This window comes from Saccostrea echinata, unplaced genomic scaffold (genome assembly GCF_033153115.1).
Source record: "Saccostrea echinata isolate AGI-Se365-2 ecotype Australia unplaced genomic scaffold, CSIRO_AGI_Sech_v1 ptg000014l, whole genome shotgun sequence".
Taxonomy (NCBI): domain Eukaryota; kingdom Metazoa; phylum Mollusca; class Bivalvia; order Ostreida; family Ostreidae; genus Saccostrea; species Saccostrea echinata.
Window position 1 is genome coordinate 1741798 of NW_026889763.1, and position 18490 is coordinate 1760287.

General features: G+C 33.9%; 1 protein-coding gene across 1 annotated transcript in view; it reads right to left on the bottom strand.

Moving 5' to 3' along the window:
- Positions 1-7629: 7629 nt before the first annotated feature.
- The window catches only part of LOC133187104 (probable glutamate receptor), a 43342-nt gene continuing 32481 nt past the window's right edge, over positions 7630-18490 (bottom strand). The window contains exons 8-13 of the mRNA XM_061322464.1: positions 18333-18436; positions 16719-16809; positions 13098-13413; positions 12406-12623; positions 8509-8774; positions 7630-8073 (exon numbers count right to left, since the gene is read on the bottom strand). Coding sequence (XP_061178448.1) covers positions 7677-8073; positions 8509-8774; positions 12406-12623; positions 13098-13413; positions 16719-16809; positions 18333-18436 — 1392 coding nt within the window. The 3' untranslated portion in view covers positions 7630-7676. The remainder of the gene's footprint in view (positions 8074-8508; positions 8775-12405; positions 12624-13097; positions 13414-16718; positions 16810-18332; positions 18437-18490) is intronic.

Sequence of the window (18490 nt, forward strand, 5' to 3'; positions counted from 1 at the left end):
TGCACATAATTGTATAAAATACAGAGTGAAATGTAAATTCAATGTACCAAATAAATTGGATCCTCTGGTCCTCTACAACAACAGACAATTGTGGTTCTTTGTCCTTGCTTGAGCTCTAGTTTCAATGTGTAGTATGTTCTTTCATTAGCTTTTGTTTCATGTTTAAATGCCCCATCAAAATTTTCCAAACCGATCTTTTACAAAATCTGTTCAATAAATTATACCAGATTTAAAATACATGCATATGTCAAAATGGGAAAATTTATTTTTTCCAGAATTCACATTGTGAAAATGATTTAAATAATTGTTTTATAAAGAAAGACATTCTTTGATATCATAGGACAGTGATACTTTGTACAGTGTACAGACTTTTTAATTATAATAAGCGTTAATTGTAAGAGTTGAACACTTAATGATTCCGCACAATCTAAATACCTACATGTACGTATATTTAATTACTATTTAATGTTTAATTAAAGGCAAAGTATCTATTTCTGATTCAAAATGTTTGGTTGTATGAATGATTGTTTAAATTTTAATCTTATATCCTAACCCTTGTGCACTATTGTAAACGTAGAAATGTAATGTTATTCTTCGACGCTAAAGTTGTTGACATAATTGTTTCTTAGCAAATTATTCTAATATCTTTAAAATTTCAATATTTTTTTTTAAAAAGAAAGGCAAGGATAAATATTTTTTTTTAAATTTGAATTTAGGCACCCCCACAAATGTTATTTGAATTTATTTGAAGTCAATAAATGTCGTCTTCGTTAACTCATACAAAAGTTATAGGGTAGAACTAGTGAGATTAATAAAATTGGCAGTAAACAGGAAATTGCTATAGTCTGTTTCTTTCAAATACCATGAAAAATGTGTTCAAAGACCTTCATGATTTTAAAAAGAAAGGGAGGTAGTTTAATACATGTATGGCATGCAAATTTATCTTCGCTTTTGTGATAATCACGGCAAAAATTGGAGCTCGATAGCGACTGTCCAAAAGTTGGTAAAGAAATGTGTATATCGACTACAATGATAAACCTTTGAATATCACCAGTTCTCAATAAAAGCGACTGGCGGATTTAGGGGGGCCAGGGGACCTGCTCCACTTTTGTGACCAAAATTAAGTTTACATATCAAGATTAAGAAATCATTTTTTTGTTGTTGTTAGATATTGCATATATACATGTCCCCTAGACCCATAACCTGATTGGCCCCCTTTTCAAGAATTCTGGACCCGATACCGGCCACTCTATGGTTCTAAAGCAGTAGATTACATTTTGCAATATGATCCTGGCAAGTGATATGGTTGTCTTTTATTTGCTTGTGATTTCTGAAAAGTTTCATCTTAAAGTGAAAATTACAAGCCTCTTTTCAGAAATGTGTGTCTTGCTTCGTCAGTTTTTTCTACACATGATTACAACTATACCTCATTGTTGAAACCTTTCACGTTCTTTTTTTTTTTAAATAAATTAAAAGCAAGTGTTTATTACATACAAGTAATATTAAAGACCAACAACAGTTTAAATCATTGTCTTAAGTTTTTCTAGGCAATCCTTAGGTTGTTATGATGACAATATTTTTAAAAATAAATGGAGAAATATTAAAGATTTAATCACTTAAATCGTCATTCTCTTACTAAAAATTTCTAAACAATGTTTAAAACATATTTTTAAGTCAAGTTTTAACTTAATATTGCACATCACGTTTTCGTAAATATTTCACTTTTTCGTAAGTATTCATGGTATAGTTTTATTTGTAGACATATTGAGATTTCAGAGATCAATGTCGATATAATGTTCTTCAAGTTTTAATTCGATATTTGGCATCATTTTATTACATATTTACAGTATGCTTTCATTTATACAAACAAGCCCCTATCCTAACCCCTCAACAAAATATAAACTGCCGTAAAGAGAAACTTCAGAGTATTATGCTACAACATATTCAAGAAGTAGTGAAAATCAAACGTGGATTCTAAAAACTCCAAAGAACGTATGAAAAATTAAAAATCTCAAAACTTTTCAAACATCAATAGCATCAAAACATATATAACTTTTCTACGCTTTTTACAATCATTCCTAACGATGAATTAATTAGAGCAGGGTTTTTGACAAACTGCTTCCTTAATGAAAATGGAACTCGTAAATTTTCATTCCTTGAGATTGGTTATTGAGATTGGTCATTGTGATTGGTCATTGAGATTGGTCATTGAGATTGGTCATTGTGATTGGTCATTGAGATTGGTCATTGAGATTGGTCATTGTGATTGGTCATTGAGATTGGACATTGAGATTGGTCATTGTGATTGGTCATTGAGATTGGTCATTGAGATTGGTCATTGTGATTGGTCATTGTGATTGGTCATTGTGATTGGTCATTGAGATTGGTCATTGTGATTGGTCATTGTGATTGGTCATTGAGATTGGTCATTGAGATTGGTCATTGTGATTGGTCATTGTGATTGGTCATTGACAGAATTACTTTGCAAAAATCATTCTAATTCTACGTACAAGTTCGAGTACTCTGAAGTTGATATTTAAAAGATTTTGGGGTTCGTCATTGAAAATATCTTTGTAGTCTTTGGAGACCTGGAGCCAGAATCATGAAGACTTAGACTTAAGCCAAACGTGTGTTATTTGTTTATTAATTATTGAATTAATCTCTAAATTTGCAGTAAAACACTTTTGTAAAGCAGTATATAGTAAAATATTTTAATTTTACGCTGCTTGACTTCTACAACATTTTAGTACGACATAAAGATTTTAAATTAAGCTTAAGGTGTTTCATGATACTGGGGCTAGTTATTCCAACAATCTGATGGACACTAATTCCGATCCTTTATTAGCCGACCTGTTTTTTTTTTTTTTATATTCCATGAAACAGAATTTATTAAAAAGCTTCTACATGAGAAGGAAACTCTTGCCCTGGTTTTCAACTCAAGATTTAGACATATCGACGACATTTTATCAGCTAACAATAGTTACTTTCATTCATATGTCGACTCATTGATCCCCAAATAAAAGACACTGCAGTGTTTGCTGATTCATATTTGGATGTTTTACTGACTATAGATAATTATATAATGGCCAACTTAAAAGTAAACTGTATGACAAACGGAATAACCTCAGCTTTTCCATGGTCAACTTCCCTTATTTAAACAGTAATAGTCCAACAACACCTGCATAAGGTGTTCATGTCTCCCAACTGATTCGATATGAAAGAGTATGCTCTGAGTACAATCAATTTTTAAACCGCGCGAGTTAATGACAAGGAAGTTAAACTTACAAGGATTTCAACAATCCCGCTTAAAGTAAGTTTTTCTCAAATTTTACGGTCGGTATAATGGCCTTGTTTGTAAATACAACTTTTCATTGGGTCGTGTTTTGACTGATTTATTTCATACCAATTGTAAAGCCGTTGCTTTTAAATATAATTTGAGTACGGAGTACACATAATATCAGATCAATGTATAGGGCTCATGGCGGGTGTGACCGGTTGACACGGGATCTGCTCCTCAAAAGTTCAAAATATCGAAGAAAAAATCTTTATTTAAGGTTACTCCATGTTTTTCCATGTGTTGACTAGGTTTCCCTATAGTTCCGCTAGATTCTGCAGCTGGAACAGTTGTCTCACTCTCTGGTCTGTCTTGTCCCATACATGTTCTTTAAGCTTGAGGTGTTGATGACAAGGGGCTAACCGAAATTGTTTGTGCCTTGTCCACAATATCAAGCGTACATGTACAGGACATACGTCTCCTCACACGTACTCCACTCCTCCAGTTTGTTCCGTACAAAGCGCTCGCTCCGTGATCGGGAGGTCGTGAGTTCGAATCTCAGCCGCGACTGACCTAAGCCGATAAAAAAAAGGGGTAGCAACTGTTCCTTCGCCATGCGCTCGGCACTTTGAAGTGAAAGTCCTTCGGATGAGACCTTAAAAACCGAGGCCCCGTGTCACGGCAGGTGTTGGCACGATAAAGATCCCTCACTGCTCAAAGGCCCTGAGTGCCGAGTAAAGATCAAAATTTGAAGCCCTTTACCGGTATATGGTGACGTCTCTATATGAGTGAAAAAATTCTCGAATGGGACGTAAAGCAACATACAATCAATCAATCAAATGTTCCGTACAGTTTGGTCACTGAAGAGACTTCCATTAATTTTCAATGTGTGTTGTGCAGTTGCAAATGCAGTTAGGTTCCTTCCACAATGGTGAGTAATTCTCATAGCAGTCCTGTTGATGTGTTATTACACTACGTCTTGGCCATCGAAGTAGGTCTGCACTTCCGGTTCCGATTCCAGTGAATTTCCAGATAAACCCTAGGATGATTTTTTTTTGGTTTCTGTTCAAAATCTAATAAATGTAAGGAATTAACGGAAGCTCTGTTGATCTTTCGGACGGTATTCTCAAAGGTTGTAAACAAAATAAATACATATAGTGAAAGTAAACAAACCTATCGTAAACTACGACCAGCTTGGAGCATGTAAATTTCTCTTGTGCATTCTTGTGCGGACATACGCCGCATTTAACTCAATTTCTTTTTCGTAAACAACTAAACATAGAAAACACACGGAAAAAAATTGAAAAATTCACCCGGAAAACAAATGGAACTCGTACTTCATGCTTTTCAACAAAAAAGTCACCGTAGAGTAATCACACATTCTATTGCAATTTTTTGGCCTTGTCAGGTTAGCATTGTAAATTGTAGACAGAATTTTAAGCCACTTCAAATTGATGTAATCGTTTTAAAATTTTTTTTAAATAAAAAAAGTGGGGACTTAGAAATTTTGACAAGTATATTTGCTATATTAGGAGGTGGAAAAAACGGTATTCCAAGCTCGACCTGATCCAGTCCTATCAGCAATTAGAGTTAGATGAAGATTCCAAGAAATATACCACTATCAACACTCATAAAGGACTTTTCCGTACAATCGTCTACCATTTGGAATCTCGTCTACTCCTGGTATATTTCAGAAAACTATTGAGAATTTGCTTCAAGGCATATCCAGTATTATTGTTCGCTTAAATGACATACCAGCTCTTGACAGAGAAAAACTGTTCTGAGCATTTACAGAATCTTGAACAAGTGTTAGAGAAGTTGGAAACAACTGGAGTTCGAATGAAAAAAGAAAAGGGTGTGTTCATGGCCGATGAAGTTACGTAACTTGGGCATCGCCGCATAAACAAGCATGGAAGACAGTCAACTGAAGACAAAGTGTAAGCTATTAAGAACTTACCGGAACCTAGTAACACCGAAGAACTGCATGCCTTCCTTGGAATGCTTAACTACGTTGCTACGTACAAAATTTGTCAACTGTGCTAGCACCATTACATGAACTTTTAGGTGTACCATGATCTTAGGGTTCTAAACTGTTAAAGACTATGCAAGAGGCAGAAAACCTTTTGAGATCTTCATCACTACTAGTCTATTTTAATTCAACCAAGAAGCTTGTCAGGTCCTGTCATGCCTCACGAACTGACTGGGAGATGTGTTGTCACACTTCACAGATGAATGGGAGAAACCAAGGAGCTTATGTGTCAAGAACACTTGCTCTAGCTGAAAGAACTACTCTCAGTTAGAAAAGAGAGGGACTCGCAATTATTTTCGGAGATTAAAAACTTCCAAAGTACCTCGATCTCTATGGTCATAAATTTGTCATATATACAGACCATAAACCACGAGAGGGACTATTCTAAACTGCTTTCACAACAATGACCGCAGCTCGAATTCAGATATGGGTGTTAATCCTTGCAGGATATGAATATGAAATATTGTACAAGAAGGGTAAGAAGAATGGTATTTTTAGACTGCATGTGACATCTACCACTCGAGGAGTGTGTCGATGTACCCTTCGCAGGTGAGACCATTTTACTCATCGAACACTTAAATGGTACACCTGTACACGCTGAAGAATGTGAGAAATGGACACAGTTGGATCCACACCTTTGTCATGTGATTTATTTCAAACAGAATGGATGGAAAGAGTAGAAAAGTGATGAGAAATTTCATCTTTACTTCAGCAGACGAAACGAACTCAGTACACATGTAGAATGTATTCTTTGTGGTGATTACAGAACTAAGAAGAGAAAAATTATTGGATCTATTACACGAGGGACATCCTAGAATAATCCGAATGAAAAGTCTAGCTAGGAGCTTCTTATGGTGGCCGGGACTAGATGAAGACATTAAGAGGAAAGTATTCAGATATGAAGATTGCCAGATGCAAAGCTCTTCGCCAGCAGTGGCACCGTTACACCCCTGGGAATGGCCAGATCTTCCATGGTTTAGAATACAAGCAGATCATGCAGAACCCTTTATGGGATCCATGTTTTTGACCATCATCGATGTGTAGAGCAAGTGGATTTAGGTCTACAAAATATCTACTTCTACATCTGAGCTGACAATTGAAAAAAAATTTAGACAGGCATTTGCAACGCATGGAATTCCTGATGTACTTGTCGGAGAAAATGGGACCTGTTTCACAAGTCACGAATTTGCCATTTTTACATTAGAGAATGGTTTTCATCACGTGAAGACCTCACCGCACCAACCAACTTCCAATGCTTTGGCCGATCTTGCAATTAAAATTTTTAAGGAAGAGATGAAGAGAATGGAAAAAGGCTCTGGATCGCTGATGACCAAATTGCAAAGGTTTTTGTCAAACTACCGAACCAGGCCACAGACCACGTCAGGTGTTGCCCCAGCAGAATTACTCATGAATCTGGATTTGCAGACAAAGCTAGAATTCGTCAAGCCAGAGATTCGAGAACGAGTAGGAACCCGTCAGAGAAAATTCAAGCAATATCACGATTTACATGCGAGAGGACGAGCATTCATGAAAGGAGATGCAGTTATTGCGAAAAGCTTTCCAAGTGGACAGTGGATATGTAGAGAAATAACTCAGAAGACAGCCCTCGTATTGATCGTCTCATTTCTTAAAAAACCTGCATATCTGGACGACTACGTAACCCTTAAACAAGCTGTGCGTAGGTTATGGGGAACGATTCTTTGTCATCGTCTTAACTATTCATATCTTGTGAAAAATCACATGCATTATGAATGATTTAGGTTGAAGCTAAACAAACTGTGTAAATGTAGTATGTGCTAGAATTTTGAAAATTATTTAAATATTGATCAGTATTAAGCTGTTTTTTTTTCCTTGAGTCAAGTATATAGTAAATTTTATCTTCATAAATGAACTTAAGGGAGTAGGAATGTAGTATTCCGGAATTGTCTTTGTGCTATCACGTTCGTTTGTATGTTATGTTGTCCTTGTGTATTCCGCCGTAAACCATGTGTTGATGTTTTGGCGCCTCTTTATTTTCTGACAAGACAGAATAGTTAATAATTGAAAAATTTGGAAGCAGTCTCCTGATCCAGTATTAATACGTATAATTTAATCTAATCATATTTGATCAACAGCAAAAGTACACAATTGTCTGAGAAACGTCACTTTTTATCAAAATCATTTTATGTTAATTTGGATGCTTATAATTAACATAAACTGTTATTGAAAATATTGATGGCAATATTTGACTTTAAGATATATATATTTTTTTAAAGTTGATTAACTATGCAATGTTTTCATAAACATATTTTCATAATTTAGGTAACAAGAAAGTTTTCTTCGTAATCAGAAATAAAAAAATTAAATTTAACTATGCACTTCAAATTAATTTTCTTATCCGTATCCATCTGAGCTGTGTGTCTGATGCACTCCATTATTAATATGTGGAATTATCTCACATTCATCAATTGTATATACTCCACTAGATATTCCATTTAAATCAGGTCCAACCAGTTCTAACTCCATTGTTGGAACAGTCCTTATATGCGTACAAGGATTGTGGTCTTTTTTCACACAAAATTTATGTGATAAATGTTTAACAATTTTTTCCAAAAATAACACTATAGTCCCGAGAGCTAGCCCAGCACCAACTACGATAAAAGCTGCCTGAACATCTATTAATCGTATTTCTTTTGCTTCTGCCACCAAAGAACCATGACAGAATTCTTCACGGGGCCAGTGTTTTTGTTTGAAAGTCTGTAATATTCCACCCTCTTGCAGGGAAAGTATCCTGTTTAAATAGAAGAATATGCAATATTGTATGAAACGTAAAAAATAAAAGTATTAGGATATATTTGTACTACTGTACCGGTATATATTGAAGAAGGTGTTCTTTGAAAGAATTTTATATTATGTATTTTTTAAAATATTTTCGCTTCTATTTAAATACAACGGCCAGTGTTTTTGTTCGAAAGTCTGTAATATTCCACCCTCTTGCAGGGAAAGTATCCTGTTTAAATAGAAGAATATGCAATATTGTATGAAACGTAAAAAATAAAAGTATTAGGATATATTTGTACTACTGTATATATTGAAGAAGGTGTTCTTTGAAAGAATTTTATATTATGTATTTTTAAAAATATTTTCGCTTCTATTTAAATACAACTGTTTGTTATAACATTCTTTTCAAATTCATTTATTCATTCAGAAGTACTTAATTTCTTACTTATCAGAAAACATTTTGGTGTACAAAGAATTGTTAGGAAGACCAACTCCGTATGACATATTCGGAATTTCTTCAGTCGCCGTCACGAGTTCACATCTATTTGCCTTCCGTACCTCCATATAGGATTTATCACCAATGTAAACATACTTTTCTTTGTACATTTTATTAATATGAACGTTCGGATCAGGATGTAAAACATCTGGATCTGTTTCATTGAATGTTTTAATCCCAGTCCATACCTTTTGAAGAATTTCAAAAGGAGTTTCCTACAACAAATATAAACGTAACATATTTAAAAAATGTTAAGAAATACAAACTAATATGAGAATTTATTCAATTTCATGAGACATTTGCATGTAGAAAAATTCATTTGCAAATGATTAATAATTACTTTCAACTTTTCGAAATGATTTTGGCAACACAGCATTCTCCATTCACCCTGATAAAGGTTCACAGACAAACCCTGCTCAATCCATACTGTAGATTCCTATATGTACGCGAGGAATAAATTATCGCGTAAGTACGCGAGAAGCACCACTCGCGAAATAAAATTACTCGCTTTTATTTTTTATGGTGCTTTAATGTATGAAAATCCTCTAGATAAATGACCCATTCGCGAATTATTGTTCTCGCGATTTGACGCCCTTGGGCTATTTCGCGATATTAAGTACTCACGTAAAATAAGGAATCTACAGTAATCAGTTTTAGACTCATTTTAATTTACTCATGTTTAGAATCAGTTTCTCCTTCCTCAAATGTTAGCAGAATTGAATAGAAAATTTTAGACATCTTGCAAACAATTTGCCGTGGTAACCTTGTCAAGATGGATGTATTGTCTTGCATTCAAAGTCATGTAAAATGTAGAATTTTTTCTTTCTCGTTGGTCCATCTCATATTATCTGCAAATTTGATATTTGCATTTGCTCCCACTTTTTAAGAATTTTTTTGGCTAAAAAGTGAGAATTTAACCTTATCGGATATATATAGGATTTTAATTTGCAATCAAAGTGTATTCCATTATACATGTACTACATTTGAAATTTACTTAAGACTGAATTTAACTCGAAATAAAGCCCTTGCTGAAGTTCTTTAAACAAGTTTATATCTCTCAGTTGATTCGATACGCAAGAGCATGCTCTACGTATGTACAATTTCTAAAACGAGGTAAATTATTGACAAATAAGTTGATGAAACAAGAATATCAGCTGTCTCGTTTAAAGTCATCATTTCGTAAGTTCTATGGTCGATACAATGACCTTGTCAGCAAATACAATTTATCATTGAGTCAAATGCTGACTGACGTTTTTCATACTAATTGTTAGGCCATTACTTACACACTGAATTGTCGACGGATTTTTCCGTTATTTCCCGATCATGACAAGAGCACACGGCGGATGTGACCGGTCGGCAGGGGATGCTCACTCCTTCATGGCACCTGATCCCACCTCTGATGTTTGGAGGTCCGTGTTTGCTCTGCTCCTATTTTGTATTGTTTAATGGACTTTTGAGCTTGAATACTGTTCGTTATCTCCATATATTTCATTAACTAGAGGAACTGTGAGCAATGACCTCACAAAGAGATAACCCCGCTCCCATATGATTATTATGACAAAATTCATGTTTGCTATGGTAAAAAAACAAATATGTGTCTGATCTAAAGTAAACAGGAGACTAGGGCCACAATGACACTACGTAATAAAGTTTCTGCAAAAGCCTAATTAAATTTTATTCCGTGATACAGAAGAGGTTGTGGATAAGAGATTGTTACACCAACATTACAGTAAAAACGGCAGTGTCCAAGTATTGCTATGTATTGGAAAACCTTTAATATGTGTCTGATCAAAACGTAAAATTTGAGTTGCACAATGACATTTGCACAATGACATTATTAAAAAAATTGTGAAATTCTCATTAAATTTTATACAGTGATATAAGAGGAGTTGCGGGTAAGAGATGGATATCTCCAATATTATAAGAGTAAATGACAGTGTTCATGTTTTGCTGTGGGAAAACCCAGATGTGTGTCTAATCAAAACTAGGAGGTAACAATGACATTATGTTATAAAGATTATACATGTGAGGTAAGGCTAGGTATAGGCGTTTCTATGCAAATGAGCTAGTGAAAAATCATAAAAGGTATATTTATTATTCAAAGAAAGTGTTGATTTATTTTCCTATGCAAACTTAGTACCCACGATATGTTATAGCCAGTACACATTATGACGTCATATAATGACGTCACTGATCTTACCTACTGGAGGTAATAAAACACATCAACAAAACAGCTTTGGCGCAAGGGATTACCCTATTTATTTTTACATAAAAATTGTATAATGCTAAGAAAAATATTCTATAGATTAATTTAACTGCTACACAAATCCTAGGCATTTTCTCATTTGATCGGAATTGAGGAAAATTATACCGGACTGTATATTTATACCCATATTCAACTTAAACTTTACAAATAGAAATTATACAACAAGCTGTTGGTATTTGAGCAGCAATACCAGAAAACTTTGGAATATTTTGATTCTAAATATACCTTGTTTCAGTTAAATAAAATAGAGCATGTCCTTGCGCCGAAGCATTTTTGTTGATATCCATTATAATCTTGTGTAGTAAAGAACAATGACGTTATAGTATGACGTCATAATGTGTACTGGCTATCTCATGTCGTGGCTACCAAGTATGTTTTAACTTTCTCTGTATAATAAATATAGTCCTTAGACATTTTAATTAGATTATTTGCATAGAAATGACTATACCTAGCCTTAACTCACCTGCGTATGTGAAAGTCTTATTAAATTTTATTCAGTGTAATAGGTGGAGTTGCGGAAAAGAGAGGGGAACCCAAAGCGTAACGGATTGACCATGGACGGACGGGCCCTCCATCACTTTACAACCCGGTTTTTCAAGTAGGGGGATGGGTGGGTTACAAAAAATATAGGTAAGGTAAATATACAAGTCTTGCATCTTGTATTGTCTCTGTGACAAGAGATGTAATTTTAAATTCAAATATAAATTTTGTCCTCAACATCATTCTAGACCAAAATTGCAATTTAAGGACAAAAGAAATATTAAAGTTAAAAGAGCTGATACCAAATTGGAGGAAGGTGGGTATCCTTGCATAAAAGACTCGCGATGACTGCGGTTTGTTCCTTTGTATGGCAAATTCATAAAGTGTGGTTAATATGACTGTATAGCAATTGTTCATAAACGGCATTTTGTTATCTGCAAACTAAAACTTCATCAAACTTAATTAATTTGTCCTGCGAAAGAACAGTACTGCAGTCATGGTGAAAGGACTAATTGGACTTTGCTTTTACTATAAAACTTGACGAGCTATTATTGTAATGCCTATGTGTAAAAAGGATGATGGGAATTTTAACAAATGCAATCAATCGTTAAGTCGAATGACTGTCATTTTTCATTCAAATTGTTAGGCAATTATTTTAACACTGAATTTTTCTACGGATTTTTCCGTTTGCCAAATCATGACAAGAAACACACGGCGAGTGTGACTTGTCGACAGGGGATGTTTATTCATCCATGACACCGTAACCCACCTCTGATATTTTAAAGGTCCCTGTTTGCTCTACTCCCTATCCATAAAGTCCCATGGACTTCCGAGCTCGATTACTGTTTCTTTTCCTTAGATTTCATCACACATATCAGTTCATTCAAAATGCTACTTGTCCATATCAAGAGTTTTGTATTTTAACAATCTTTGAGTGTATAATTTATCTTTTTTTAATTGCACAAAATGCAAAATTGTATTGAAAACCTAATGAATGGAGGATATATAGATGATGGCTTTAGTATATGTCTACCTTAAATAAAATGTACAGCTAGTATGACTCAGATTTAAAAATTTTAACGCAAGAATGGAAAGAATACCTGGAACCATGTCACAAAATATGTTCCTGATAAAATTCCCCATTTATATTCATCTTGCTCAACCAGTTCTTCTAGGGAATTAAATGGAGGTTTGTCTATGGTGACTGTTAGGAAAGCAATTAGATTTCCACTGTACGTTGCCACCATGATGATGGAAAATAACCAGAAAAAAGTAATCATTGTCCGACCACTCTGTGAATTAGGCAGGCTCTCTCCTCCTGTGTATGTTATATTAAGGATAAATAACACAAACAAACTTTTTTTTTCAGAAATCAGCCATATTTCTCATAGATTTATATTTAAATTGGTAACCTGATTAATATGATTACCAGGAATTTTATAAGATTTTGTCATAAGATGAAAAAGTTGTGCAAAATTTTGTATAGAATTATATAGAGAGCGACACAAAGTCTAGTATCTAAGTACATGTACCAAAGAAAACCTACGATGTCTTTATATTTTAGGGATTTGTTATTTACGTCATTTCAAATCAAAATCAGTCAAAAATATATATATCATTCCAGGCATCAAATTTTTGTTTGCGTTGAGTACCCTTAAAATGAAACTGTTTGTTGTATTGACAACTAAATGTATCTTAATACCAGTACGTATTAAAATTTTCATTCTTTTTTACTTCTTTAAAAATTATACTTGTTCATGACATATATCTGAAGAATTGGATTCCAACAAACCTTGAGTTAGTAGAGCTCCAAACATGTACCAAAAAGAGGTCTGGTAGTTTTGCCTTCCCTCCGGACCATGAATCTTGTAATACGGCGATAACTTCTCAATAATAAACAATAAGAATGCAGACACCGGAAGTACAAAGAATATGCATATAATTACTTCTATTTTAAAAGGCTTTGCCAAAGTAAACATCTTGTTTTCATCTGGATCTGGTCGTTTGATCAAAATCGTGGTTGTGTCGTAATAAAACGGATGTGTGAAATCCATAACATTCTCCCTAGAACCTTGTATAGATGCTCCTGCAACCATTAAATCTACCTCCTAAAAATATTAAAAACGTGAGAGTAAAAAGCAATTTTTCAAGAAAGATGACTGAGAACTTGTGTAAAATATATGGAAACATTTTTGTATTTTTTAAACAATATCTTGATTAATAACTTTTCATGGTTTCGGCAACTATAAAATAACATATTTTGTGTACTTTAATTCTAATGGAAGAGTTTTTGTTTCTAAATTACAATCACTTGAAAATGTGAAAACAAGAGAACTAATTCAAAAAATTAAAAAATTGTAAAAGTGCTCAGAACTGTGCTTTAAGCAATATTTTTTTGGTTTTTTTTTTTTCATTCAGTTGCTTTCAAAACTATTTTATTGTGTAGTGAATATGAACTCTGAATATTCAATTTAAAACACATTTATGCTAAGGGTTAAAAAATTATATCGAATCATTGCATAGACATGTAATAAACAGATCATTAGTCCCGACCTTTGACAAGTAATAATTTATCATTAGTACTGACCTTTGACATGTAATAAACTTATCATTAGTCCCGACCTTTAAATGTAATAAACTTATCATTAGTCCTGACCTTTGACATGTAATAAACTTATCATTAGTCCTGACCTTTGACATTTAATAAACTTGTAATTAGTCCTGACCTTTGACATGTAATAAAGTTATCATCAGTCCCGACCTTTCACATGTAATAAAGTTATCATTAGTCCTGACCTTTGACATGTAATAAACTTATCATTAGTCCTGACCTTTGACATGTAATGAACTTATCATTAGTCTCGACCTTTGACATGTATAAATTTATCATGAGTCCTTTGACATGTAATAAACTAATCATTAGTCCTGACATTTGACCATTTGTTTTGACCTTTGTTTAAGAGACACTAATCAATAGATATTTTGTTCTAACTACACTATTTAATAAATATATAAATTCTATACAAAATTATATTAGGAAGTTCATCACCAAATGCATGATAACATGAATAATCCTGACCTTTATCTCTGACAAAAGGACTCCAAAATTTGAATGTGCCCGTTTTATGATCTTTTGCACCCAGATAGTAAATTAAACATGAAGCTTTAGGTTGGATATAGAATATCTGATTAACATGCATTGCATGACAATGGTTGACTCGATTTTTTAAGAGCCTTGTCCTTGGTCTTTAAACAGGCAGTAAACAGGAGATGAAAAATAGCATATTGCGTTCACGTACAATCTTATCAAAAATACTATAGTTAATAAGAGCTAACCATGGCAAACTAAAATTAACTACAACAAAATACTCTGATATTACGAAATCTGTAGTTAATAATGGAGATAACTTTGAAAACATTGAATAACTACCTTTTTCACTTTAAAAACTTCAATTTACTATAATGCAATCTTGGCCACAACTTGGATTTACATGTGCTATGATTAAACCTGTGACTTTAAAACTTTAATTTAAAATAGTTATTTATAGAAGAATTTCGAATTTATTTATTTTGATTAAGAAATTGTCGACAAAACGACAATTGAACGGAACAATACTGACTGTCATGGTGATTATTACATTGTTCATTGTGTAAGACACTAAGATATTTTAAAGATCTTTATTTTTCTACATACACGTTATTTCAAAAAAAAAAATGATACAAGTTGTTATCAATTGTATGCTTTATCATATATCTGTGTGTTATCTGTCCAAGGTCAAAGCACTGTAAATAAATGAAGTAGTACTACTTAAGATGAGTTGTACCTTAACCATGCATCGCCTACACAGTTACATAATTGTTTTTGTGGTCGGCTTCGGCCAATCACAGTTGATTCCATATGAGGCATCCGGTAAATTTAAGTATCTACGTACAAATAACTACTTGCACAAATTACTTTTTTACTATGCACTGACAGCATCATCTAAATCTGACATAACATGTTAAGTACAAATGGGGATTATTTCTGTGGATTTACCTTGAAACGCAAACGTTTATACAGTTACATGGTGAATAAATTTATATTTTTCTTTACTTGAGTAAGAATTTCATTTGGAAGTACACGTCCCCTAAGGGGTGAAGTTTATTCGTTCATTAGTGTTTCGGATAGCAACAAAAATATTCAAGTCAAATCGAATTAAGAAAGTGCGACTTATCCTATTCTGTCTATTTATGGCATTGTGGACTTTCAGCATTTTCAGCATTTTAAAGAAGTTTCAAATCTCATCGATTTCAGTTTAGATGTATTTTGATTTGCTGGCTTGTTTGTTTACTGTTTAACGTCCCTCTCGAGAATTTTTCACTCATATGGAGACGTTACCACTTGCCGGTGGAGAGCTACAAATTTTGACCCATACTCGGCACTCACGGCCATTGAGAAGTGAGGGATCTTTTTCGTGCCAGCATCTACTGCGACACGGGACCTCGGTTTATATGGTCTCATCCGAAGGACCGGTCTCAACGTCTCACAGTGGGATTCGAACCCGCGACGTAAGGATCAACTCCTTACTCCGCGACTCTAGAACGAACGCTCTATCCACTGCGAAACGCGGGCGACAGATGAATTTTGAATTTTACCGTATTGAATATTTAAAAAAAAAGGGATTGACACATCACATCTCATAGCTATCACATAACATTTAATCATGACGCTATCTCTAATTATAGAATATATCGATTGTTTTTTGCAAACGGCTCACAATTCGTTTGGAGTATAGCGGGAAACATTCGTTCTGCAAATTATGTACAAGGTTGTTTAAGCTATTTTCTTCGCCCTGACTTTGCTAGGAATATTTCTGAACATAACTACTTATCCTGTTCATAAGAAAATTTTACAAAATTGACTAAAGTCTATTTCCTTGCAATTTTATAATTAAGTTTGATAGTTAATTTATCCGAAGAGTTATTTTTCTCTACAAAGGTTAAGCCCATTTGATTTCATGTCTCTCATCCCATTCCACAAAAATGTCAACATTACGTCTTTCCAGTTACAAAATATTTTTTAAAGGCAAGACATAAAGCTGTCATACAATGTACTACTCTATATAACAATATTGACCAGCTAAAATATGTTTGTTCTTCAATTTAAATTTGGTACGTAAAGAAAAGCATTTTTATAGCTCTATTCTTTATACGCCATACTCATTTGAGAAATAATGTGAAATTAAATATATAAAGATCTATACTCTTTGAAAAAATATTTTTCCAAGTCAATTAAAATGAAAAGAAATGTCTAAAAACTTATTCCAAGAATTTCATAATGCTGGCTTTATCATCCTATGCCGATCATTCCTATAAAAGGAATACTCGTACTTTTAATTACACTTGTACGGGTATTGATCCTTTTTTGACTTACTCTTCTTTCAAGCTGACCAATCATTCCACTCCACGTTCTGTTCGGATAGATTCGTCCGAATTCGTTATCTGGAGGTTCAGTGTAGGTGTACCTGAATGTAAACAGTATATACAGAGAAACCTGTCTAGTTCAAAATGCATGGGAGACAAATGTATTGGAATAGACAAAGTGTTGGAATAGAGTAACACACATGGAGAATAGGAAATACATGTAGTCAAATGGGAATGATTGATTGATTGTATATTGTTTTACGTCCCATTCGAGAATTTTTCACTCATATAGAGACGTCACCATATACCGGTGAAGGGCTTCAAATTTTGACCTTTACTCGGCACTCAGGGCCTTTGAGCAGTGAGGGATCTTTATCGTGCCAACGCCTGCCGTGACACGGGGCCTCGGTTTTTAAGGTCTCATCCGAAGGACCCGCAACTTTCACTTCAAAGTGCCGAGCGCATGGCGAAGGAACAGTTGCTACCTATTTTTTATCGACTTAGGTCTGTCGCGCCGAGATTCGAACTCACGACCTCCCGATCACGCAAATGGGAATGGAGAAAAGAACATGATCGGAATTCACACTGAAATGGATTGCACAATTGTTGTCTTAATTTTCACTGTTTACGTATACATGTATACTTATCACTATTTAATGATGGCACTCGGTAAAAATATTGCATATTTTCAACTCTCCTTTAAATTGATTTCTGTTACTATAAATCTGATACCCCGGTAATTAAATATACTCGTCAAGATGGAAAAGGGGTTCTTTTGACAAGTTAACATCTCTAAAAACAGAACATTTATGATTATCGACATTTACATGTACTGAATGCATGCATGTCAAAAGTAAAAATTAAGCTGAATGACGATCAATTTTTTTTTACATTCACCTGTCTTTTTGAAAACAAAGTTCTGCCTGTTTGTCTTTTCCGGTGTTCGTTTGTCCGCAAAAAAATCAAAACATTTGAAAATGATTTTAAATGAGAGATCTACTATGGAGCAAAGAAGAAATGACAGTTACATCTGCGGGAGAATTCTTACATTTTCCCGTTATTTCTAGATTATGACAAGGAGCACAAGGAGGATGTGGCCGTCGGCAGGGGATGCTGACTCCTCCATGATCCCACCTCTGATGTTTTAGAGGTCTGTGTTTGCTCTGCTCCTAATTTGTATTGTTTGAATAGACTTCTGAGCTTGAATACTGATCGTTATCTCCATATATTTCACGTAAGTATTTAAAATAGGAAATTGTTTCTATATTGAAATCATGTTTCCAGTTTTTGTACAAAAACAATTGTACTTGACTCTACAACAGGTCAGTAGATTCAATCAATCGAATTTTTCGGGTTTTTTATACTTAATTTTTTGATCCGATGTAATCTAAATATAATACAAAGAAAATGCAGTTTTACGAAGATTTGTGCTTTCTTTACGCCATCTACTTCTTTCTCTTAATAAAATGGTGCAGAATCTTTATTTTATTGGTATTATCTATATTAGATAAACGTCCGATAAATGAGCAAGCCTCAAAAGTAAACAATGAATGATAGATTACTATAAGCATAATTTTCCAGAAAATCTTTGTGACATATGCATAAAAATGAATAATATACATACGTAAAATTTAATTCATTGGCAAGTTCATCTAACAAATCAGCACAAAAACCTACATAGTCCACGGTTTTGCCTTCTTTTTGGATTCTTTCTGTAAATGGCGGCCACTATAGAGTAAAAAGATGATTTAAATGATATTTTAGCATAACAATACTGTTGTG